Below are 27,219 nucleotides of genomic sequence, written 5' to 3'. Positions count from 1 at the left end.
TGGGGGGTAGGGGTTTGCTCGTGAAAATTGACGATGATGTGTGTTAATCTTCTACTCTTCGGTAATACACCAAAACAATATAAATGTTTATTCTGTATTAGGAATCTTTAATATGCAATTTCCTACAGGCAGAGCAGTACATACCACGTTCTTTAGTGTACCAGTCGTGGGGTAGTGGTTGGGACTGATATTAAACTCTGGTCCATCAAGGGCAATCGAAATTGCTACTCATCGCTCTAACCACTGAGCTACATCCCGCTTAAGGAAGCTAAACGTTCCCCACGGACCCCATGTTCTCAAGCCAAGGTACCATTAATCCGTATATAACTACCTCTGTAAACCGGAATTCTCTCAAAAGCGGACGTTTTACAGAGTCTCTTTCTATAAACCAGGACACAACTTAACCTCTCTAAACCAGATCCCTCTTAAAACCGGACATTTGTCTTGGTCCCAAGGGTGTCCTATTTAGAGGGGTGTCACTGTACTACAAAATGCAGTAGTTACACGGAATGGTACCGTGGCTTGCGAAGCTGCACTTATCCACGCATCCCCCACCCCTACCTACCCCATTTTAAACTGAGAGATAATAGGAGGCTGTTTTGATCGTAGTCTTTATTACAGTCTGTAAGTAGTAATACAGTATTTGTTTACGTTCCAGACAACGCGTGCGTGGATGTGAAGTTCTGCTGTAGTACGCATCGTCCTGACACTACTCGCATCTTTTGGAATTGTTTCGTCGTCTGCATTTTCTGTTGCCACAGCAGTCGCTGTTTCTCTCACATTTCTCGTTTTTCCCTGCACACTACAAAAGAACCATAGGAAGGAAATGGTTTATTTAACGACGCACTCAACACATTTTATTTACGGTTATATGGTGTCGAACATATGGTTAAGGACCACACAGATGTTGAGTGAGGAAATCCGCTGTCGCTACTTCATGGGCTACTCTTTTCGATTAGCAGCAAGGGATCTTTTATATGCACCATCCCATAGACAGGATAGTATATACCACGGCTTTTGATGTACCAGTCGTGGTGCACTGGCTGGAGCGAAAAATAGCCCAATGGGCCCACAAAAACCATAGGAGTTGTACTGTACCAAATAAAATCTCATTGATGACAGTTATCTTTTTTAACATAAAAAACAAAGAGTACCGATTAGGTACATGATACGCCCATCATAAGTTTGATGGAAAACCATATCTATATTAATGAATATATTACGGGTATGATTCAGTTCTAATTGTATGTGAAATCTTTGCAATGGGATGGATGAACAGTTTGGTTTAGACCAACCACCATCCCAAGTTGTTCCTACATGTGACGTGGTTTGATGGTTCTGTATGCATCTGTATGCAAGATATGATCTGGACAAGGATTTACTGTTATGTGCAGTAGTCCGTGAAAATTAGGTCACATTTACCTAGTACTAGTACGCGACACACCACCATCCCAAGTTGTTCGTGCGTGTGAGGTTTCATGGTCCTTTATGCAAGATATGGTCCGGACAAGGATTTACTGTAATGTGCAGTAGACCATCAACAGTAGGTCACAGTGATCTAGTAATAGTACGCGACAAACAACCATCCCAAGTTGTTCCTACATGTGAGGTTCAATGGTCCTGTATACATCTGTATGCAATATATGGTCTGGACAAGAAAAGTTAACACACTAAGTAAATACTGGTATATAATATAAAAAATATAAAAAATTATTTTGTCCAACAATAGTTATTAAAATGTTAATTTAGAAAACAAAATTTTCATTACTTTTACATATTTGGCCAAATAGAAAAATATGAGTTCCTATTACATAATTCAGAAAAATTATGGTTAGTGGGTAGCCCCAAATTGTTTGGGTTACCGAATTCGGTAGTGTCGTAGTTAAACCATCGCACATAAGGCTGATAGGTACAGGGTTCGCAGCCCGATACCGGCTCCCACACAGAGCGAGTTTTAACGATTCAGTTGGTAGGTGTAAGATCACTACACCACCTCTCACTAACCACCAACAACTAACAACTAACCCACTTTCCTGGACAGACAGCCCAAATATTTCCATGAGATATGTGCCGAGGATAACGTGCTTGAACCTTAACTGAATATAAGCACAAAAATTAATTAAATGTTTGTTGGGGGGGGGGGGGGGTGTCTCATTTAAGGTAGTTACTTTAAAGGGACATTCCTGAGTTTGCTGCATTGTAAGATGTTTCTTACTAATAAAATATTTCTACGATTAAACTTACATATTAAATATATTTTCTTGTTTAGAATATCAGTGTCTGTATATTCAATGTGTTTCTGGCCGTCTTAATATTTGTAAGAAGCCCAAACTCGATTTGGTCGTCAAATAATTTCGTACGTACGAAAAACGAAAAAAATAATATTTTGGGAAATAAAATGAAATTTAACCTAGTACAAATATTAGAACGATCAGAAACACGTTTAATATACAGCCACTAATATTTTATGTACAAAAATATATTTGATATGTAATTACAATCGTTAAAAAGTCTGTGTTAGTCGATAACATCTTAAAAGTTACAGCAAACTTAGGACAGTCCCTTTAAGGAAACAATAATACTTACGTCATCTTCGCTTGACTTTCGACAGGTGTATTTGTCGCTCAAAAATCCCTTCTTGCATTCCAAATCACGACAGCATTTCTTGCCAAGTATACCGTTACACGTCTCTCCCTCATCTATGCACTGTAAAATACATTACAAATCAAATCACAACAGCATTTAACTATTAAACGGATACACATTTCCCGATGTTCTATACACTGTAAAACACGTTAACAAGTCAAATCACAACAGCATTTCTTATCTATGAAATGGATTCACATTTCCCGATATTCTATACACATCTATAAACATGACAAGATGGTTTACAGGAGGATGAAATAATAACATATGATAATGTATTTTCTTGTATATTATATTAATTGATAATAACTGTAACAGTGGTAGAAGTAGTAGTAGTAGTAGTAGTAGTAGTAGTAGTAGTAGTAGTAGTAGTAATTATTAATAATAATAATAATGGTAGTCGTAGTAGTATAATACTAATAATAGTAGTAGTAGTAGTAATGACAGTATATGGTACAGTAATAATAATAATAATAATAATAATAATAATAATAATTGTAATATAGCTAGGATTATGACGTGAGTTATTCAGTTACCAGGGCGTTTAAAAACCTGGCAAATTATATCTATAAATTTCGCTAACTTGTTTAATACACTTATTTTCTTACTGCTCATTAGTTCTTTGAATTTGTAGGTGCTGTGTCTTGTATAATAATAGGGATCGAGTACAAGTTTCAAAAACAAATACTAGTATAAACGAGTGCAATACACAGTTACCTCCCCTTCTAGCCCGTGGCATTGTTCCACTAAAAATAAATAAGTAAATACTGGTATATAATATTTTAAAAAAATTAACAATTATTTTGTCCAACAAAAGTTATTAAAGTTTTAATTAAAAAAAACAAAATTAACAACATTACTTTTACATACTTGGCCAAATAGAAGAATATGAGTTTTCTGATTATACAATTCAGAAAAAAATATGGTTGGTAGATAGCCTCAAATTGTTTGGCTTACCGACCTCGGTCTCGGTAGTGTCGTAGTTAAGCCATCGGACATAAGGCTGGTAGGTAAAGGGTTTGTTGCCCGATACCCAGAGCGAGTTTTAACGACCACTACACCCTCTTGTCTCACTAACCACTAACAATTAACAACTAATCCACTCTCCTGGACAGACAGCCCAGATATCTGCATGAGGTATGTGCCGAGAACAACGTGCTTGAACCTTAATTGGATATAAGCACAAAAATAAATGAAATGTTTGGGGGGGGGGGGGTCTCATTTAAAGTAGTTACTTTAAAGGGACATACTCTAGTTTTTAAACACTAAGGCATATTTTTTACTATTAGAGCCGTTTTTGATAACTGAAATCATACTTTACTTAGATTTTATTGTATTCATTTTCGTACATTTGAAGTGGTTTTGGACATCCTGGTGTTTTTAATATCACAAAATGCATCTCTCATATTTTTAAAAACGCACGTGCGTCTGAGAAGTAACAGGTATGGAGTTGGAGTTTTAGTCTATTTTCAGAGAGTATTTCACCACTTCAAAGTCACAGACTCATGTTTCACTCACTTGTAACTTTATCCAAATGTGTTACAGGTTTGTAGATTAACTAAACTTAGTGTTAATTTTCACGGGTTGAAACTAGGGCCTGTCTCTTTAAAGTGACAGTCCTGAGTTTGCCGCATTGTAAAATGTTTCTTACTAATAAAATATTTCTACTATTAAACTTACATATTAAATATATTTTCTTGTTTAGAATATCAGTGTCTGTACATCCAATGTGTTTCTGGTCGTCTTAATATTTGTAAGAAGCCCAAACTGGATTTCGTCTTCAAATAATTTCGTACGTAGATAAAAAAAAAAAAAAAAAATAACCTCGTACAAATATTAGAACGACCAGAAACACGTGTAATATACAGCCACTAATATTTTATGCAGAAAAATACATTTGATATGTAATTACATTTGTTAGAAAGTCTCTGTTAGTCGATAACATCTTAAAAAGTGCAGCAAACTCAGGACTGCCCCTTTAAGGAAACAATAATACTTACGTCATCTTCGCTTGACTTTCGACAGGTGTATTCGTCGCTCAAAAATCCCTTCTTGCATTCCAAATCACCACAGCATTTCTTGCCAAATATACGGCTACACGTCTCTCCCTTATCTATGCACTGTAACACACGTTACAAATCAAATCACAACAGCATTTCTTGCCAAATATACGGCTACACGTCTTTCCCTTATCTATGCACTGTAACACACGTTACAAATCAAATCACAACAGCATTTCTTTCAAATATACGGCTACACGTCTTTCCCTTATCTATGCACTATACACGTTACTCAAATCACAACAGCATTCTTTCCAAATATACGGCTACACGTGCACTGTAACACACGTTACAAATCAAATCACAACAGCGTTTCTTGCCAAATATACGGCTACACGTCTCTCCCTTATCTATGCACTGTAAAACACGTTACAAATCAAATCACAACAGCATTTCTTGCCAAATATACGGTTACACGTCTCTCCCTCATCCATGCACTGTAACACACGTTACAAATCAAATCACAACAGCATTTGTTGCCTATAAAACGGATGCACATTTTTCGATGTTCTATACATTGTAAAATATTTTAACAAGTCAAATCACAACAGCAAGAAATGCCTATTAAAGGAATGCATACCACACCTTGCTCTATGCACTGTAAAACACGTCATAAGTCAAATCACAATAGCATTTTTTGCCTATAAAAGGGATGATCTATACACTGTAAAACACTGTAAAAGAAAGGAATATTTGCCACTAGAGGACATTGATTTATTAATCATCGGCTATTGGATGTCAAACATTTGGTAATTGTGACATATATTCTTAGAGAGGAAACCCGCTATTTTTTTCATTAGTAGCAAAGGATCGTTTGCATGCACCATCCCACAGACAGGATAGCACATACCACGGCCTTTGATATACCAGTCGTGTTGCATTGGGTGGAACGAGAAGTAGCTCAGTAGGTCAACCGACGGGGATCGATCCTATCCAGCATCATAAGCGGGTTTTCTCTAAGACTACATGTTAGATTTACTAAATGTTAGACATCTCTGTACCCCCTCTCTACCCCTCTCTACCCCCCCCTCTCTCTCTCTCTCTCTCTCTCTCTCCTCCTCTCTCTCTCTCTCTCTCTCTCTCTCTCTCTCTCTCTCTCTCTCTCTCTCTATCTATATCTAATATATATATATATATATATATAGATAATATATATAAATATATCTTCTCTCTATTCTCTCTCTCTCTCTCTCTCTCTCTCTCTCTCTCTCTCTCTCTCTATATATATATATATATATAATATATATATAATATATATATAATATATATATATATATATTAAATCTATATATATATATATATATCTCTCTCTCTCTCTCTCTCTCTATATATATATATATATATATATATATATATATATATATATATATATATATATATATATAAATATATCTTCTCTCTATTCTCTCTCTCTCTCTCTCTCTCTATATATATATATATATATATATAGCTTCTCTCTCTCCTCTCTCTCTCTCTCTTCTCTCTCTCTCTCTCTCTCTCTCTCTCTCTCTCTCTCTCTCTCTCTCTCTCTCTCTCTCTCTCTCTCTCTCTCTCGCTCGATCTCGATCTCGATCCAAAATCATAGCACTAATGTGTGCTGTATGCAGGCTTTGTTTTTAACATTTATCTATAGAATGAAACAACTGTACTTACGTCGTCTTCTTCGCTTGAACTTGCCTTTCTACAGACGTATTTGTTGTTGTTGTTTCGTTTCTTGCATTCCAAATTGCGGCAACATTTAGGTCCGAGAAGACTGCATTTTTCCCCGCGATGTTTGCACTGTGAAAAAAGTTTACATGTAGAAACGTACCACTAAGAGACGTATTTTAACGGGACAGATCTTAGTTTTTAAACACTAAGGTACATTTTTCACCTAGACTCTAGTTTCAACCCATAAAAATGGACATGAAGTTTGGTTAATTTACAAACATTGGAATTTAATTTTAAAGGAGTATGCTCATGGAAATAATCAATTTTACAACATCTGTAACAAGAGTCTGTGACGTTGAAATACCCAAATGCGACTGCATAACCGTTACTTCTCAGATGCACCTGTGTTTTTAAAAATACGAAACACCAGAAACACTTCGGTTGTACGGAAATGGATTATCGAAACAATAAAATATACGTAATGTTTGATTTCAGTGATCATAAACAGCTCTAATAGTGAAAAATATGCTGTAGTGTTTAAAAACAATGGACTGTCCCTTTAATTATAACAACACCTATGTATGTACATTACGAAGAATACTACATGAAGTACATATAAATAAAACTTCATAGTGTACATATATATAATACTTCATAGTGTACATATATATAATACTTCATGATGAACACATACTACATAAATGGTTGTTAGATGCCACTTGTCTTACAACGGGTTGTTTCAAAATGTATCTTATCAACGAGGTTCCAACATGAAACATTTTGGTATGTCACCGGCTATTGGATGTCAAACATTTGGTAATTTTTACATATAGTCTTAGAGAGAAAACCCGCTACATTTTTTCCATTAGTAGCAAGGGATATTTTATATGCACCATCCCACCATCGTTGAAATGAATGAAAAAAGTCCTATTTTGCTGCCATTAGTAGCCCGGAAGTAGCTAAATGCATTGAGGTCAATGCTGATTGTAATTCATAATGTAAAAACATTTGGTCTGTCATCGCTTTTAAAAGCATATTGTCACAGACCACTGACCTATTTAATGGTCTAACAAAGTATTACAAAAATAATTTGATTTGTCCCTAAATGTACTTTATTCAACCCTCTTCAGTAAGCACCATACTCCATTTATTAATGATATTTTGTAAAAATAATTGAATTATGGCAATGGTCCATAATTCAAAAACAAAAATTGCTGAGAGGGTTGACTCGGATTTCAATCCATCATGGTTCAGTTAAGGTGATGCGATAGCTAGATTTGGTTTCCAACAATAAATGTAATTCTTATTTATTATCCATTTTTAGAGAAATAAGGTCCTTAAATCCGTGACAGTATGCCTTTAATACCCATTTCCACGTATACGTATACGAACCTTCTCTTAGAAAAGTAGTTTTTGCAATTTTGTATTTATGTAATGAACATTAAATTGTGATTAGATGCAAACATTTTGTATATGAATGTTTTTAAAAAGTGCTTAGAGCGTATGAACATGTTACTTTGATCCTGAAAATAATAAATAAATGTGTAGATATAAATCTAATAATAAATAAATGTGTAGATATAAATATAATAATGTACCAGGGCTTCTAGAATTTTTACAAAATGAACTAGCCATGGGATCGGTGATTAAAACAATTAACTAGCCATGGGATCGGTGATTAAAACAATTAACTAGCCATGAGTACAAATTCACTGGCCCTACTTTACTTTAAGTTAATACAATGTTACTAATATGTAATGATCGGATATGTCACTTAAACAGGTAAATGTAAATAAAATAGCCTTAATTCCAACATTTGACAACTTTTTTCACTAGCCGTCGGTCATGGCAATAAGAGTTAACGACTAGCCCAGTATTGAATATCACTAGCCATTGGAGTGTGGCTGCCATAATCTAGAAGCCCTGTAGGCCTTATACACTTACCCCAGGTGCAAAGGGTTCTGCATCCTGCGCCAATGCTATGGCAACAAGGCACAGAATGCCAATCACAACAATAATCTGCATGGTGGAAAGTAATGTCCTGCAAAATGAACATACAAGTGATGATAATGCGTTTGCAGAATGAATGATTAACGGGCTGACTGGTGTGGACGGGGTGAACATGCGAATTAAACAAGCATTATATCGGCTGTTTTCGTTGCCAGCTCAACATATTCGCTGTTCAGAAGAAGTAAAGGATATTGAATTCAAGTTTAGAATCATTAGAACAGTTTAATATTTCTAGTAATAATACTAGTACTCAGTGCATGACCAAGTATGAGAAGCAATGATGTGATATGGCATTGTCATCAAATGCGTACTCTAGGATACGAAGATATTATGTCCGAACCAGGCAGCAAGGGTAAAAGTCGACTTTTCTACACGAAATAGTGTCTTAAAATTTAAGGTTAAACGACACCACTGGAGCACATTGATTAAGCATCAGCTACTGGATGTCAAACATTTTGGTAATTTTTGTCTCGTAGTCTTTGAGGAAATCCTTGACATGTTTCCGTTATCAGCAAGAGATTTTTATATGACGTTTCCCACAGACACGACAGCACATACAGCAATCACCTCAAGCGAGCGCTCTATGGAGTAAGCTAGATCCCACACTATGCCCCGAACGCCGTGTGTAAATTGTATATGTGCAACGTCATTAGGGATTTAAAAAAAGAAAAGAAAAACGTTTGGTTTGTTTAACGACACCACTAGAGCACATTGATTTATTGGATGTCAAACATTTCGTAATTTTGACATATAATCATCAGAGGAAACCCGCTACATTTTGTCTAATGCGGCAAGGGATCTTTTATATGTGCTTTCCCACAGACAGGATAGCACATACCACCGCCTTTGATATACCAGTCGTGGTGCACTGACTAGAACGAGAAATAACCAAATGGGCCCACCAACGGGGATCGATCCCATACCAACCGCGCATCATGCGAGCGCTTTACCACTGGGCTCCATTAGGGATTTAAGCCTAGACTCTAAATTAAGTATCGTTCCAGCCAGTGCACCACAACTGGTATATCAAAGGCCGTGGTATGTGTTATTCTGTCTGTGGGATGGTGCATAAAACAGATCCCTTACTACTAATAGAAAAATGTTGCGGGTTTCCCCTTTAAGACTATATATCAAAATTACGAAATGTTTGACACCCAATAGCCGGTGATTAATAATTCAATGTGCTCTAGTGGTGTCGTTGAACAAAACAAAACTAACTAAATTAAGTTTTATATCCACTGGCGCTGGTCTGTATTTTGAACAGTTATTTTGTAAAGAAAGGAAGGAAATGTTTTATTTAACGGCGCACTGAACACATTTTATTTACGGTTATATGGCGTCAGACATACGGTTAAGGAGAGGAAACCCACTGTCGCCATTTCATGGGCTACTCTTTTCGATTAGCAGCAAGGGATCTTTTATATGCACCATCCCACAGACAGGATAGTACATATCACGACCTTTGTTACACCAGTTGTGGAGCACTGGCTGGAAAGAGAAATAGCCCAATGGGCCCACCGACGGGAATCGATCTTAGATCGATCGCGCATCAGGCGAGCGCTGTACCACTACAGGACAGGAGATTCTTCCTGGTGGGCAATATAATATCCGGAGACGATGGGCAGGATCAGTTGTCTGACCATTTAAAACCAACAGTTAAAGTTTGTTTTGTTTAACGACATCACTAGAGCTTATTGATTAATTAATCATCGGCTATTGGGTGTCAAACATTTGGTAATTCTGACACGTAGTCATCAGAGAAAACCCGCTACATTTTTTCCAAATGCAGCAAGGGATCTTTTATATGCACTTCCCCACAGACAGGAAAGCACATACCACGGCCTTTGATATACCAGTCGTGGTGCACTGGCTGGAACGAGTAAATCCAACAGATAATTGGGTACACTGTATTGACTGGCTTCGACAGTAATACCGAATTATCTCAATCAGCATTGTCATTCAGATTTACTTGTTAACATTGGCAATTAGATGTCAAACATTTGGCAATTGGATGTCAAACATTTGGCAATTGGATGTCAAACATTGGCAATTGGAAGTCAAACAAATTACCAATTGGATGTTAAATATTTGGTAATTGGATGTCAAACATTTGGCAATTGAATGTCAAACAAACTACCAATTGGATGTTAAACATTTGGTAATTGTATGTCAAACATTTGGTAATTGTGACACATATTTTTCTTACGAAATCTGCATATTTGTCCATTTTTAGCAAGGGATATTTTATATGCATTTTCCCCATAGACAGGACATCACATAACACGGCCTTTGAGTTACCAGTCCTGACGCATTGGTTAGGACGGTGGAAATGACAGTTAATGGGTAAATCACAATCAAAGTCAAACGTGATCTAGCCCATGAGCCAGACCTCAACATTTTGAGTTTTAGTACCAAATTGGTGAACAGATGCAACATGGATTTTTAGTTAGTCTGATATCCGAAGTTTCCAAAATCACTTGATGGACATTCTAGATCGGTAGCTAAGTACTATTTTGCAAGTACAGAAAGTAAGAATAAGCGTATTAGGTTCCTGGCAAAAATCTGGCCACGAAAGAGAAAACAACTTGGTAACACTACAATAATAGTAATATCTGGTGCTGCAACCGGACGCATGTAAATAAAATATGTCTACACGGTTACGAAATGTCCAAAAACCTTGATGTAAACGTTTTTATGGATGCCTCATATATTAATCTAGATGACCTAAACAGAACATTGGCTTGAAGATTGATTTAAAATAGTAAAAAAAGCTTTTGAAGATGCATCATGAAAAAATTGAGTAAAATTCCCTTTTCCCCATACATTTCCTTGATTTTGGTAAAGACATTATAAAATAAATATTAAAAGCTATATATCAGCTAATACAGAATTGTCAACCGAACAAAATACGCCAAATTGCATATCCATAGGTCAGTTTGGTAGTGAGTTATAATCATTTTTCTGATTTGTGGGATTTTGGCCAAAACGCGACAGCCATCTTTAAAAATGGCTGCCAAAATAGCACTTAGATACCGATCCAGAATGTCCATCAACTTATTTCGGACACTTCAGATATCAGTCTAACTGAAAGTCCATGTTGGATCTGTTCGCCAATTTGGTACCCAGATTCGGCCTGGCTCATGGACTAAATCAAAAGTGTGTTTGATCCTTAAAATAAAGTAAACTCAAGTATCAGTATCTCAGGCTAGCGCCCTACCGATTGAGTTAGATCTCCCCCGCCCCCCCCCCCTCCCCCGGTAATCCGAGTGATACAAAAAATGGTCCTTTTTCGTACACTTTTAAAGGCTGATGTTTAAGAAAAAAAAGAGAAAAAAATGGTCTTTTAAACTCACTTTTCAACAGACAAAATAGCGAATTCCGTAATTTATCAGTAGTTGAGTAACATTTGACAACATGAAAAGAAAATGGTGCACTGAAGAGGTTCGACCCTACGACACATCGTACCCTAGGCAAAAAAAAAAAGAGAACAAGATTCTGTTCCTTAAAGGCATATTGTCACAGATTTAAGGATCTTATTTCTCTAAAAACAAATAATAAATCAAAAGTACATTAATTTTTACAGACCAAATCTAGCTATTGTATCACTTTAACTACACCATGATGGAGTGAAATCCATGTGAACCCTCTCAGTAATGTTACTTTTTGAATTATGGACCGTTGCCATAATTCAATTTTCTTTTAATAAAGTACATTTAGGGACAAATCAAATATATATAAGTAATACTTTGTTAGGTCATGTAATAGGTCAGTGGTCTGTGACAATATGCCTTTAATTGTTTGTGGAGAATATAATATAGTGAGAAAATTGTGTAACAGTAGTACCGTATATAAATTTACTTACAGTTCAATATAAAACGTCGAGATGTCTGGGCAACTGAACTTTCTGAAAGTGAAAGCAATAAGTCCATACATTTATACAGTTTGGTATTTGATGACATTTGTCATTTAGATCTATTTAATTGATATGATATGTAATATTCGGCGATAGAAATCACAACTTTGTACAATATATAATTAATATACTTTGGTAGATGCTATTTTTTCGTTAGAAAATAAATATTAACGATTTATAATAATATACCTGGACTGTCCTGGGGATCGGGATTTAGCTCAGAATGTAGAGAGCTCGCCTGAGGTATTTGCGTCGAAAGATTTAATCCCCTCGTTGGACCATTTTTTATTGAATTTCCCCGTTCCAACCAGTGCCCCACGACTGGCATATCTAAGGCCGTAATATGTGCTGTCGTCTCTGGGGAAAATGCATATAAAAAATGCTTGCTGCTAATTGGAACATATGACTAGCTGGTTTCCCTGAATTACCAAATGTTTGACATCCAACAGCCGATGGCAAATTAATCAATGTGTTCTAGTGATATCGTTAAACAAAACAAACTGTAATTATTTTGTTTTAAAAACTGACGGTCCCAGTTGAAGATGGATATTCTACTGGTTTGAGATCATCATACCAATACTGTACCCTTTGAATCCAGCGGCACATGCCCATTTGCATCCTTTCGTTGCAGCGGCGGATGCAGGAAATATTTCCGGGGGTGGTGGGGTGGATAACGAGAAAAGGCCATCCCAATGTATATACTAATAATAAACGAAGGAGAAAGAGAGCTCTTGAATATTTTAGTGTGTGTGTGTGGGAGGGGGTGGGGGGGAGGGGGGCTGTTCTCATTGTCCCCTCCCTTTGGATTCGGCTCTGCGATGATAATAGAAAACTGGAAAATAATGTCACCTCCATAAGCGTATGAACGAAGGGGTTTTGCGAAGTCTTGGGGGAGGTGAATCGAGAGGGAGCTTTCTGGTTAGAAAGTTATTTTTATGGCTCACCCTTCTGATACGTTGTATTGGTGTGGTGGCAGGGTTGACTGGTTGACGTGCTGTAAGTTGTTGCTGCTATATAATCGCATGTTTGGTGTCACTAACACTTCTGTTATTTTGTTCTACATGTTTACACAAGGCACGTTAAATAAATCCTAATGGCCTAATTTATGGATAATCAATCATAATCGAAACCGGATCGTTGGGCTCCAGCGATGTGATTGATGGTCGATTATGAAATCCATCATCGATGATCGTGAAATATATTAATCGTAATTATTCCTAAAGAGTAACTCATGATTATTCCATTTGTTTCATGTATATATTCTAACCCACAAGCGTATGGATGGAGGGGAGGGGGGCAATGGGGTCAACCTCCTACCCCAGTGCTAGTGTTGTTCGGATTCGGGCATTTCCGTCGAAAGTTGATCGATACGTGCAAACCGATAATCGATGATGAAATTTCAATCGGTTCTCAACACTATATTGACACACCTCTAGCAAGAGCTTCGCTACTTAACCCATTAAAGAGACAGATCCTAGTTTTTAAACACTACAGCATATATTTCACGATTAGACCCGTTTATGATCACTGAAATCAAACAGTACTTATATTTTATTGTTTAGGTTATCCATTTCCATACAACTGAAGTGTTTCTGGTCATCCTGGTGTTCCTAATACCACGAAATGCATTTTTCATATTTTTTAAAAACGCACGTGCGTCTGAGAAGTAAAGGGTTATGTAGTTGCGTTTTATTCCATTTTTTAAGGGCATTTCAACGTCACAGACTCTTATTTTTCTCTGTTGTATCCTATGTTTTGATTTACCATGGTTTGACACCCAATAGCCGATGTATTTTTCGTGCTGGGGGTGTCGTTAAACATTCATTCATTCATTCATTCATTCATTCATTCTGTTGTATCCAAATTTGTTACAGGTTTGTAAATTAACCCAAACTTAGTGTCCATTTTTTACGGGTTAAAACTAGGGTCTAGGTGAAAAATATGTCTTAGTGTTTAAAAACTAGGGTCTGCCCCTTTAACACGCTTATTTTCTATTCTAACACGTATTTCGTATATTAACAGTGATACAAATCGAGATCGACACACTGCAGAAATGTTTTAATTAGGTTTCTGACACCCTTGCCACACATTTAACAGATGTGACTAATACAATTGCCGATAACGAACCAGGGGCGGATGAAGGATGTTTCTAGAAAGGGTGGGACATCTAAATTTGGCTAAAGTACTCCAGCGTGCATTATATGTGGGCATTCTCCCCCACAATTGGTATATGAAAGCCCGTGGTACGTGCTGTTCTTTATGTGGAAAAGTACACATAAAAGATTCCTTGCTGCTAATCTAAAAAAAAGTATTATTATATTTATATCTACACATTTATTTATTATTTTCAGGATTAAAGTAACATGTTCATACGCTCTAAGCACTTTTTAAAAACGTTCATATACAAAATGCTTGGATCTAATCACAATTTAATGTTCATTGCATAAATACAAAAGAGAAGGTTCGTATTCGTATACGTGGAAATGGGTATTAAAAGCGATGACAGACAATGTTTTTACTTTACGAATTACAATCGGCATTGACCTCCATGCATTTAGCCCATATATCCTTCGAGCTACTCATGGCAGCAAAATAGGACTCTTTTTATTCATTTCACCTATGGTGGGATGGTGCATATGAAATATCCCTTGCTACTAATGGAATGTAGCGGGTTTTCTCTCTAAGACTATATGTAAAAATTACCAAATGTTGAACATCCAATAGCCGAAGATTCATTAATCATTGTGCTCTAGCAGTATCGGGGGGGGGGGGGGGCAGCTTAGTGGTACAGCGCTCGCCTGATGCGCGATTGGGTTATTTCTCGTTCCAGCCAGTGCTCCACAACTGATGTAACAAAGGCCGTGGTATGTACTATCCTGTCTGTTGGATGGTGCATATAAAAGATCCCTTGCTGCTAATCGGAAAGAGTAGCCCATGAAGCGGCGATAGCGGGTTTCATCACTCAATATCTGTGTGGTCTTTAACCATATGTCCGACGCCATATAACCGTAAATAAAATGTGTTGAGTGCGTCGTTAAATAAACCATTTCCTTCCTTTAACCATATGTCCGACGCAATATAACCGTAAATGTGTTGAATGCGTCAACCAGGATATTACATTTCTCCCATTTGAAAATGATATGCACTCTTTGTATTCATACAGCAACTGCTGGAATTTCGGCGCATATGGTTTGCGACCCCAACACCCACTTGAATCCGTACCAAGTCGCATTTGTGGGTTAAATATATATTTTTTTTATCAATAATCGAAATCGTGGATGGTCAATGATTCACTGCCAGACAGCTATGACTGATTCAAAATGTTCTCGTTGGGTGGGTGAGTGTGACCCAAACATCGATTAAACATCAGGCTACGGATTTTTGAAGCCATCTTAGCGCTACGATATCGTAAACCCGTCATAAGCTATGACGTCGCTACAGCGTATGCTATAGCCTACGATCGTTTTACGATATCGCAGCGCTAAGATTTCTTCGAAAATAGGGGCCCTGGACACCATATTACGAACAGATCTTAGAGCAAAGATCACCTTCAGTGTATACGTTAGATATACTTAAGGTGTTCTTAGCGCTAGGATCGTTTCGTAAAACGGGGCCCAGACGGATTAGGAGGTGGAGAGTAAATAATGTTAAAGTTTTTTTTTTTTAACGACACTTCTAGAGCACACTGATTTATTAATCATCAGCTCATTTGGAAATTTTCACATATAGTCTTTGAGAGGAAATCCGCTATATTTTTCCATTAGTAGCAAGTGATCTTTTATATACACCATCAAACAGACAGGATAGCACATACCACGGCTTTATATATATATATAAGTCGTGGAGCACTGGCTGGAACGAGAAATAGCCTACCGACCGATCGATCACAAACCGACCGTGCATCAGGCGAGCGCTCTACCACTGGGCTACCATATAAAAATTAGTCTTGAAACTAAAACTTAGAAGGCCGATGACTACTGGGTACTAAGTGGACTCGTGGAACGTGTTGCCCTGTAACGCTTTTTAAACGTAAGAAGCCTGTTTTTCTTAAACGCATGTGTTTAAGCATTGTAAATGTATGTAGCTACACGCGTGTAAATAAAAGAGAGAGGTTTGTTTTGTTTAACGACGCCACTAGAGCACATTTAAGACATAAAAAGGCTTTGTAAATTGGTCCAATACCGTTTGTATTATTACCAAGACAAAAACAAGATGCGACTTTCACTTGTTTTTGGTTATTAGTTTAACCGATCCACATTTTCGAAGATGGCTTGCACAGAAAAGCCCCATTGCAGTTTTTCCAAACTGGCGAGTTTCGAAGAGATACTTTATATTTATATATATATATATATATATATATATATATATATATATATATTATCATTATCATTCGTTAAGAGCCATATACCGACCTCGGTGGTGTCGTGGTAAAGCCATCGGACATAAGGCTGGTAGGCACTGGGTTCCTAGCTCGGTACCACCTCCCACCCAGAGCAAGTTTTAACGACTCAATGGGTAGGTGTAAGACCACTACACCGACTTCTCTTTCATTAACCACTAACAACTAACCACTAACCCACAGCCCTGGACAGACATTCCAGATAGCTGATGTATGTACCCAGGATAGCGTGATTGAACCTTAATTGGACATAAGTACGAAAGTAAGTTGAAACGAAAGAGCCTTATGTAATCGTAGGAAACTGACCCGGTCGCTGTTTTGTGTAATGACACCACTAGAGCATTTAAGTAGCAAGGGATATTTTATATGCACTATCCCAGACAGGACAGCACATACCAAGGCCTTTGGTATACCAGTCGTGATGCACTGGCTGGAACGAGAAATAGCCCAAAGGGTCCACCGACGGGAATCGATCCCAAAACGACCGCGTATCAGACGGACACTTTACCACTGGGCTACCTTAGGTGATTTTAGAGCCAAAATCGATTCGTAAAATGGGGCGGGATGGGGGAGGGGTGTTTGCTGGTCCCCTTCCACTATCTCAATCTCGATAAAACCTTCCTTCATTCAAGCTCTTTTCCCATTCCAACTCCACATTACAGCCCTTGAATGGCACTTGTCGTTTATGGCTATTTATGCTAGTTCCTATAGATGAAATGTGCGTTTAGTTTTATAATGTTTTGTTTAGTCTGATAATTTAAAAATATATATATGGTCTAGTCTAAAGACTTTATAGCAGTCTCCAGACTTTAACTACGTTATTCGTGTGGTCGAGTCTTTATTAAAGTCCTGGGGGCAGGACAAAGGCTGTTGTATATGCTTTCCAGTCTGTGGGAAAGTGCATATTTAAAAGATTAGGAAAAATTACGAAATGTTTGACATCCAATAGCCGATGATTAATTAACCAAAGGGCTCCAGTGGTGTCATTAAAGAAAATAAGCTTTTCATTAAAGTCCTGAATCTAGACTTTAAAGTTGTATAAGCATGGTCCAGGTATTGTTAACCGGAATATCCAACCATCTGCAAGTGTTCCTCTGCTATTTACGATCAGTCGTTAGTGCCGTGGAATAGGCCATTTTTATTTGTAACATAAAACGCAGACGACAGGTGAATGCGGGTAGTACACTTCACTGATGCAAGGTAATAAGTGGATAAGGAACGAGACAGAACAAGATGTACCTCAGAAGTAGAGTTTAATCATGGCTAAACAATGGATATCGCATTGCTGCATATATAGATAATTACAGAATTGCACATTCCATGTTCTAAAAAACCTAACATCTACTAATCAGGTGAAAAACAAACATGACTGGTATCACAGTTTACATTGATAATCACATAATTTAAAGCTGTAATTTCGAGATTATTTTTAATCTTTAAATATTTACAACTGGGTTCCGTTCTACGAAGCGATCTTAGCGCTGAAATCACGTTAAGTGCATACAATGTAGTTAGGTACTTAAGATGATCTTAGCGCTAAGTACCTAGATTGGTGCATATATGTATACAATTGCTACTTGCCACCGTTAGTTTCGTTTCATTGCATTGGTAATAAAGTTAAGTATGCCAAGTACTAGGCTTTTTAAACCAATACCTACACTATACGGGTTTAACCCTTCAAATTAGATAGCTAGGCTAGTTTAACTCCCCCTCCGTTCGATCATAATTTATATCACTGAACTAGTTTAGTCGACGTTCCCGTAAGGTTGTTGTTCGCCAATCGAAGACGTTGAAGTGTTACATCCCACTTGGCGTTATAGTCAGGTCAGGTCAGAGTGTTTAACGTGCACATTCAGAATAAGCTGTTGTAGCGCACGGCTGTCCTGGGCACAGGTGCCGGTCTCTAGTGGGACGTATCATTTTGATATGTACCAAGATATTTTTAACCATATGGGAAATAAATTGAAATATTAATAATGTAAAAATATTTGCTTTGCTGAAAACCTTTTAAAATGGCAACAGCCGTTTAAGGTATAGAATGCTGACCCATATCTATTCTGAAATCAGTGGGGCGGAACTACCACAAGCATTTTGAGAGTACTGCTAATAAAGCAATACGTCTCCTACCGGGCCGAACTAATTTTTGTATCGACTATGTTCAAGGGTGAGTGGGTGGTGGGGCTTGTCTTCCTCCTCATTAAATACATCCCTGGGATGGTAAAGAAATATTGCATCTTTAGTATCACCACACACATACACACACACATACACACACACAGTGCACACACACACACAATGCACACACATGCACACACCATCATTTTGTAAAATCATTTCTATAAATAATTTTTACACAAAACAATTTACAGATATGGTAAGATTATTGTTTTGTTAAAGTGATATGTCATTTATAACATTAGTGTATTTCCTTTCAAAGATGCTATTGATGTTCAGCAGGACACAATTCATTAATTGTCAATAAAAATAAAACAGGTTTTCCATTAGACCTCGGGCTTGGAACATTCCTGTGACCGGATACCCTTGGCTACCCAATTTATTAATCGAGTAACCATAAAGTACTGTCAGTGTCAAAGCCCGGCGGGCTACCTGATAGTTAATTTTAAAAACGTTTGAATTATATGAATCTGGATAACTTAAAACTTTCAAGCTACAATAACATATTGCTGGGTCACCACATCATATCTGATGCCTGGTAGCCTATGGACAACCATTAAATTGAACAAAACAGTGGTACAGCTCAAACTTGTCAGATTATCCTTTCAAATTCACCCGTGAAGGACATTTTCACAGATACAGGTGGGACGGCCATGCTGAACCTCTTTGAAAACTGGTACAGCCATGGCCGTACCAGCCGTACCATCTGCGCAGCCCCTGAATTCAATAGAGGATAAATATAAAGATAAAGGTAAAAAGCAGGACTAGATATTGTAATCTGTTTGATATGTTTCAGTATAAATACAAATATTTGAGGCATGTTGCATTTCAGTGAGTTCTTGGCACACCATAAGATCAAAGAAAGGACAAATATGGAATTCACTGGACTTCTTCAAATGTTTCTGGACCTGTTAGAACATAATTTTTCTTTTTGTAATTCAAAATATTTGACGATCTGTCCACGGCCACATGGTTATAGAGATCGCTCACACTTTTTGGAATGGGATCACTCTTAACAATGGCTGCCAGCTCATCATTGTAATCCCACTGCTTCTCCTTCATGTGGTGAGCGTGTCTCCATGGCAACCCCTGCTCCAGCCTCTTTCTGAAATCAGCCTCAGTATCCTTATCCATGTCTTCTTTAGATGGTAATTCCACTGACCCGTCAAGCACCGCCAATGCTAGCTGAACCTGCATGTGAAAGAACGGGAAGGGGCAAATCACTTTGCAGATCCCTATAAAGGATAAAGAGGGGAACTGTGTGTGAATCATGTGTTTGTATAATGGCGTAACTCTCTCGTCTGTTATGTCCAGTTTGCAGTCTTCAGAGAGGAATGGGAAGACAAATCTGTAGCCTGTACAGAGAATGAGGCTGTCAATTTCTTCTTCTTCTTCGCCTCCTTGGAACACGACCGAATTTTCTTTCAGACACTTGATTCCTGCCTTAAGTTCAACGTTGTCTGGAAACTGTGACTTGAGGGTACCTTTGTTGTGACTTAGATACACCTAGAGAAAAAGAAAGAAAAAACATGGATACTTCCCTTGTTCAATTTTATTTTGATTTTATATCAAAATATCAAGTGTTCTTTCCCCTATTAACATTTTGATTTTATATAATACATTGATAAACAAGTCACTTTTCTTAACTTGATTTTAAATAATAAAACACTTCTCTTGTCAACTTAATTGCTTTAGTTTTAATACATAAAATAAACAAACAAACAAACTTCCAATGTTAATTATAGGGGGGTTTTCTTCATTCTGAAATTACTAAAAATAACTCAAAATATTTTATCATTTTTTGACAAGGCCAAGGTAGATCTCATCCAACCCTTCTACAAAATAATATCAGGAATACAAGTTTTTATGTATTTAAAAAAAAAAAAAAAGTATTATATGAAGCCAATCTACTGAACTACTCCTACTATGATGGATTGGGTAACAACAAAGTAAAACTATTTGCTCCGAGACTGGAATTTTGGCACTCTACCTTATTGGCTACTTTGCTTAACAGAATAGCTATGTCAACACCGGACGATGATGCTCCAAGACAGACAACTCTTTGATGTTCGAATGGAGATGGCTCTCTGTAATTGTGACTGTGGATTATCTGCCCTTTAAAAATATCCATTCCCTGTATTTGTGGAATTAGAGGAACAAAGTAGTGGCTGAAAAAACATTAAAATATAAATAAACAAAAAACAATATTATAGCTTGGGGTTTTTTTTGGACAAAATATATATTCCATGACTCTTGGGAAGCTATTAATATTCTCTGTCTGTGGGATGGTACATATAAGACATCCCTTGCTACTAATGTAAAAATGTAGCGGGTTTCCTCTCTAAAACTGTATGTCAAAATTACCAAATGTTTGATATCCAATAGCTGATGATTAATAAATCTATTTCTATGATTGTAATTACATATCAAATATATTTTTCTGCATAAAATATTAGTGGCTGTATATTAAACGTGTTTCTGATCATTCTAATATTTGTACTAGGTTAAATTTAATTTTATTTCCTAAAATATTTTTTTTTCGTACATACATAATTATTTGAAGACAATATCCAGTTTGGGCTTCTTACAAATATTAAAACGACGAAAAACACATTGAATATACAGACACTGATATTCTAAACAAGAAAATATATTTAATATGTAAGTTTAATAGTAGAAATATTTTATTAGTTGGAAACATCTATGATACAAAGTAATATTATGGTTATCTCCCCTGACCACATATTTGGAGCAATGATAACAAATAGTCAATGACCAGCCTCGGTTGCGTCATGGTTAAGACATCAGACATAAGGCTAGTAGGTACAGGGTTCGCAGCCCGGTACTGGCTCCCACCCAGAGCAAGTTTTAACACTCAGTGGGTAGGTTTAAGGCCATTAAAACCTCTTTTCTCTCATTAACCACTAACAATTAACAACTAACCCACTGTCCTGGACAGACAGCCCAGATAGCTGAAGTGTGTGCCCAGGACAGCGTGCTTGAACTTTCATTGGATATAAGCGCAAAAATGAGTTGAAATAAAATGAAAATAGTCAATCACTCTGGTCCATTCTCTACTGTATGATGGATATGGAAATTACAAACAAAGATTAAACAGTGAAAGGCAGAATACCTCTATCACAATTAAGTGAAATTTAGCTAGTATTATTTATCATGGGCAGACAACTAGTTTTTAAAAAAATCATTGAAATCTAATTTACATAATTTAATATCAATGTGGTCAGTTAATCAAAGTATTTATAACAAATGAATAATGACAGACTAAAATTACTAGTCATTGATTCTGTGTCGTGGATTTCTGGTGGGGATTAGTGGAATTTCTGTTTTATAATCCAGTGAAATCCCTCAAAACCGGACACTCTGTAAACAGGAAGAAGTTTGTTTTCTTTAATGACACCACTAGAGCACATTGATTAATTAATCATCTGCTATTAATGGATGTCAGACTGTAAAGAGGAATTCTCTCAAAGCTGGAGTTTTCCATGATCCCTTCTTAAATAAGAGTATATTACATAACCTATGTAAACCAGACTTAAAACCAAACTTTTTACTTTGTCCCGTGGGTGTCCAGTTTAGAGAGGTTTTGCTATACGCTAGTTTTTTGCAACACTATAGTACACATAACTCTCGTAAATATACAGCATTCTCACCCATTGCAAACAATAACACCATCAAATATTTCTGTAGAGACCTGTGACGTGTCTCGGACATCATTATATGTGACCTCCCATTTGACCGTGACTTTCTCTTGATCAATGGGCCGTACTTTCTGCACATACTGGTAAAACTGGAAATAATCAAACAAGTTAATACAGCCATGATAAACAGTTCATAGATTAATAGCAATAAATGAAATTGCATTTGTACAAATTTATACCATCTTTGGTTTATTTGTTAGTATCTGCATTTTCTGTTGCCATTTCAGTTACGACAGCAACCTTATTAAAATAGTGTTTCTAGTTAACAGGTTATTTTAAAAAACAAACCATGTCAATTTGAAATACATGTATACATGTAATTTGTGTAATTTGTATAAAGTGTTTTCCCACGAAGGAAAGAAAAAACTAACATAGCAGAATGGTAACTGGTACTGGAAGACGTATATGCATATGACTTACATATTATATCACAAGATTCTACAGATGCTAAATGCTTAACTATTAAATATCTAAAAACAAAGAAGTTTGGTTTGTTTAATGACACCACTAGAGCACATTGATTAATTCTGACTCGTACTCATCAGAGGAAACCCGCTATATTATTCCTAATGCAGCAAGGGATCTTTTATATGCACTTTCCTAAAGACAGGATAGCATATACCACGGCCTTTGATATACTAGTCGTGGTGCACTGGCTGGAATGAGAAATAGCCCAATGGGCCCACCAACAGGGATCGATCCCACACCGACCATGCATCAAGCGAGCACTTTACCACTGGGCTATGTCTCGCCCTATTAAATATCTATGCAGCATTGTACCTTAAAAATATCTTCTATAACAATCTACTAACAAGAAAAAAAAGAGAACCTTAATTTTTTTAATGACATCATAGTGATCAGCATAGTCTTCCAAATACTCCAAGACATCTTGGCTCTTGATAAAAGATGGCAACTTCTTGTCAAATGGAAAACCTGGAAAGGCCATGGATTCTTTTGGAAGATTGGTTCTGTATGATAGCAAACAAATTTAACTTTAGGTTCACATATATTTCAGTGGTACAGGAAGCATTTGAAAGTAGCATGATATATTTGTGTCTCTAGGAAAAGTTTACTTCTTTCCACACCTACTCTACCAAAGGGGTTGAATTTTAAATATTTTTGTGTTGTTGTTGTTGTTGTTGTTTTTTTTTGGGGGGTGGGCTACTGCAAGTTTAATAATGCCTAGATAAAAACATATGAACTGACTTCCGGCCAACTACGATTTTGAAATACTGTTCCCTGAGTGTAAATGTTATAAAATGTATCTCAAATATTCCATCAAATATTTTCTGTTAGACTCCCACCAACTCCTGATACATAACCTACTTAAGAATCTTAAGAAATTTCAAGTTTGAGGCAGTTGATTGGGTTATAAAAACTACAATTCATGTAATTTAAACATGGGTTAGACTCACAACAACTCTTGATACATGCTGGAAAATATCGGCATCCCATACTGGTCAGTACCAGTCTCGTCTGTGTAAACCCATGTTCCTCCAACACGACCACTCTGTTCAAAACAGACGGGATCAAACGTGGCTGGTTTGGCACAGAGGTGACGAAGAGCACACAACCCACCAGCACCAGCTCCTATCACAGCCACACGAATCATATCTGTTGTCAGAGCCAAGACGTACTTGTCGAAATCTGAAAACAAAATAAAACAAAACTCCAATCACAGCAATGCAAATCATATCTGTTGTCAGAGCCAAGATGCACTTGTCGAAATCTGAAAACAAAATAAAATTAAAAAAACTCCAATCACAGCCATGCAAATCATATCTGTTGTCAGAGCCATGATGCACTTGTCGAAATCTGAAAACAAAATAAAACAAAAAACCTCCAATCACAGCCATGTGAATGAATCCATGACGTTTCACCCCCCCCCAGCCAGTTCGCCCCCGGTCAGTTCGCCCCCAGTTTGACCTGCTCGCCCTATGTACCAGTTCGCCCCCAAGACGATTCACCCCCAACTGTTTGCCTGTTCGCCCCCAAATATTTGTCAGTTCGCCCCCAATTAGTTGTTACTTTTAAACAATTATTGTACTGTTTCTGTTATAGTGTGTTCGTGTGTGTTGTGTGTGTTTCTTTTCTTAGAGGGGAGGGGTTGTTGTCCTTCCACAATTTGGACTAATCATGAGAATTGTAATACGGGGTTATATTTTTTTTCAGATGTAATTAAACGTAGGGTGCTGAATAAGCATGGACACCGACATTTTTTCACAAATTCACAAACCACATCATCAACATTTATTAAAACATCCATTCCTGCCAGATATGATCTGTTTTAAGAAGAAAGAAATAAAACAATGGTTAATCAGCTACATAACCTTGATGCTGATTATGCATATTCGGCTAACACCTAAGAGGGCTTTAAACAGCAATTCGATATGGCCTCTTCTGGTGAGCATTATTCTAACTGAGGGATTATTTTGGGGGTTCTTTTGGCCACTAATTAGTACCCATGAACATAAAAAAAGATGATCATCTTCTAAAAACACTATGACTGATTACAGTTAACAGGTTAACACATGATAATGGCCATGAAAGTGCGTACGACCTGCCTAGCCTGGCCCATGACAGGCGTGCGCTACAACAGCTTGTTCTGAATGTGCACGTAAAACCCTATGACCTGACCTGACCTGCCTAGCCTGGCATTCGTATTCAACACAGAACACGTATGGATATATCAGAACAGAACTTTATTACACTCAGGCCGTTCCATGACCAATATAAAAATTTCATGACTTTCCAGGCCAGGAACATGACCCGAACTGACTGGGGGCGAACTGGTACTTTTGTAGGGGTGAACTGGTTATGCACGTGGGGGCGAACTGACATCCTATTTGGGGGCGAACTGACATCCTATTTGGGGGCAAACTGACATCCTATTTGGGGGCGAACGGACCTGGGGGCGATTTGACTGGGGGCAAACTGGCTGGGTATCTGTTGTCAGAGCCAAGACGTACTTGTCGAAACCTGAAAAAAAAATAAAACAAAAAAACTCCAATCACAGCCATGCAAATCATATCTGTTGTCAGAGCCAAGATGCACTTGTCGAAATCTGAAAACAAAATAAAACAAAAAACCTCCAATCACAGCCATGCAAATCATATCTGTTGTCAGAGCCAAGATGCACTTGTCGAAATCTGAAAACAAAATAAAACAAAAAAACTCCAATCACAGCCATGCAAATCATATCTGTTGTCAGAGCCAAGATGCACTTGTCGAAATCTGAAAACAAAATAAAACAAAAAACCTCCAATCACAGCCATGCGAACCATATTGGTCGTCAGAGAGTGATTGATCCTGTGGCCTGTCACACCTCATGCACATAAGCCCTGAATGTTTTTGTTACATATAATTTTCACACACGCGCTCGCACGTGCAAACTCACAGAGACAAACACACACACACACACACAAACACTGACACATAAACACACACACACACAGAAACACAGCACTTCTTTTGGTATTTGAACAGAAGTGACACACTCAGAGCAGGCCAACGCTATTTTTGGTCAAGTATGTAATTAATCTTACTTATCAACTCCACCGTATTATATTAATATTATACACCCCACCATCCAACCGCAACTCACTTAATCACTGTATTTGACTTCTTGTATCGCCCTTTTGTATATCTCAACATGCTTTAAATGAACTATAAACTTTATTCACCCTACCCCCACCCTCAAAATTGATAAGCTGCATTTTCAATCTTCACATTCATACGCGCAACGTATTATTTGTCATAAATACGGTATTAACTTGTGCATGACGTCTCTTTTTGACATAACCGGCCTCGGTCTACAGGCTGGTAGGTACTGGGTTCGGATCCCAGTCGAGGCATGGGGTTTTTAATCCAGATACCGACTCCAAACCCTGAATGAGTGCTCCGCAAGGCTCAATGGGTAGGTGTAAACCACTTGCACCAACCAGTGATCCATAACTGGTTCAACAAAGGCCATGGTTTGTGGTATTCTGCCTGTGGGAAGCGCAAATAAACGATGTCCTGCTGCTTGTCGTAAAAAGAGTAGCCTATGTCAGTATGTGGCGACAGCGGGTTTCCTCTCAACATCTGTGTGGTCTTTAACCATATGTCTGACGCCATATAACCGTAAATAAAATGTGTTGGGTGCGTCGTTAAATAAAACATTTCTTTCTTTCTTTTTGACATAACTACGTCAATAAATTACTTAACGCCTGACTTTACATATTTACGCCTGACATTGCATATTTTGTAAAACACAGTATTAAATATAACTACCCTTAATCTTATTACACATAATAGTCCATCATGGCATGGAGAAAGGGAGGAATATTTGCCGGGATTAAAATATCTAGACCGTGAAATGAGTACCTGAAAGATTGGTAAATAACACCACCGTACCATGCCTCTCAGCGACAGCGAGCGACAAAAACGTTCGTGATCTATTTGACTGGTTCCCGAAATGGTCATTCGGTTTAACGTAAAGTGCATAAACCGGTCGAGGAAAACGTCTTTTCACTTGGTTTGGCTGAAAGTAAGCCAGTTATTTTGTACCCAGCCAATGTGTTCCAGGTCACATTTCTCCCTAGCAGTCTAGGTTAAGTGCCTCAGTAATAAACTGAACGAAAACAGATTTTTCCGAACTGCTTCACT

At 37.4% G+C, this 27,219-nt stretch overlaps 1 protein-coding gene and 1 long non-coding RNA gene across 2 annotated transcripts; both read right to left on the bottom strand.

Moving 5' to 3' along the window:
- Positions 1-674: 674 nt before the first annotated feature.
- LOC121388498 lies at positions 675-4,822 on the bottom strand. Its single transcript, XR_005959977.1, has 3 exons — positions 4,647-4,822; positions 2,587-2,706; positions 675-802 (listed from the first exon to the last, which is right to left on the bottom strand). It is a non-coding gene; the product is annotated as an uncharacterized LOC121388498 (long non-coding RNA).
- Positions 4,823-17,914: 13,092 nt separating this feature from the next.
- LOC121388508 (flavin-containing monooxygenase FMO GS-OX-like 2) lies at positions 17,915-27,044 on the bottom strand. Its single transcript, XM_041519865.1, has 6 exons — positions 26,938-27,044; positions 23,988-24,219; positions 23,402-23,540; positions 22,525-22,661; positions 20,844-21,021; positions 17,915-20,359 (listed from the first exon to the last, which is right to left on the bottom strand). The coding sequence occupies exons 2-6, from the start codon at positions 24,182-24,184 to the stop codon at positions 19,733-19,735; spliced, it is 1,278 nt and encodes a 425-aa protein (XP_041375799.1). The 5' UTR covers positions 24,185-24,219; positions 26,938-27,044; the 3' UTR covers positions 17,915-19,732.
- Between the last annotated feature and the right edge of the window lie 175 nt (positions 27,045-27,219).

This window comes from Gigantopelta aegis, chromosome 14, assembly GCF_016097555.1.
Source record: "Gigantopelta aegis isolate Gae_Host chromosome 14, Gae_host_genome, whole genome shotgun sequence".
Lineage (NCBI taxonomy): Eukaryota > Metazoa > Mollusca > Gastropoda > Neomphalida > Peltospiridae > Gigantopelta > Gigantopelta aegis.
The sequence above is the reverse complement of the archived record's forward strand: the minus strand, read 5'-3'. Positions and strand labels throughout refer to the sequence as shown.

What these genes read in the sequence shown, in the direction of transcription:
- LOC121388508 (XM_041519865.1), bottom strand. Translation starts at nt 24,184, where the DNA reads ATGATTCGTGTGGCTGTGATAGGAGCTGGTGCTGGTGGGTTGTGTGCT. An exon ending in ATGTCATTAAAAAAATTAAG is followed by an intron (nt 22,662 to 23,401) that starts GTTCTCTTTTTT and finishes GATTATTTCCAG; the next exon opens with TTTTACCAGTATGTGCAGAA. An exon ending in GGTGTTATTGTTTGCAATGG is followed by an intron (nt 21,022 to 22,524) that starts GTGAGAATGCTG and finishes ATGTTTTTTCAG; the next exon opens with CCACTACTTTGTTCCTCTAA.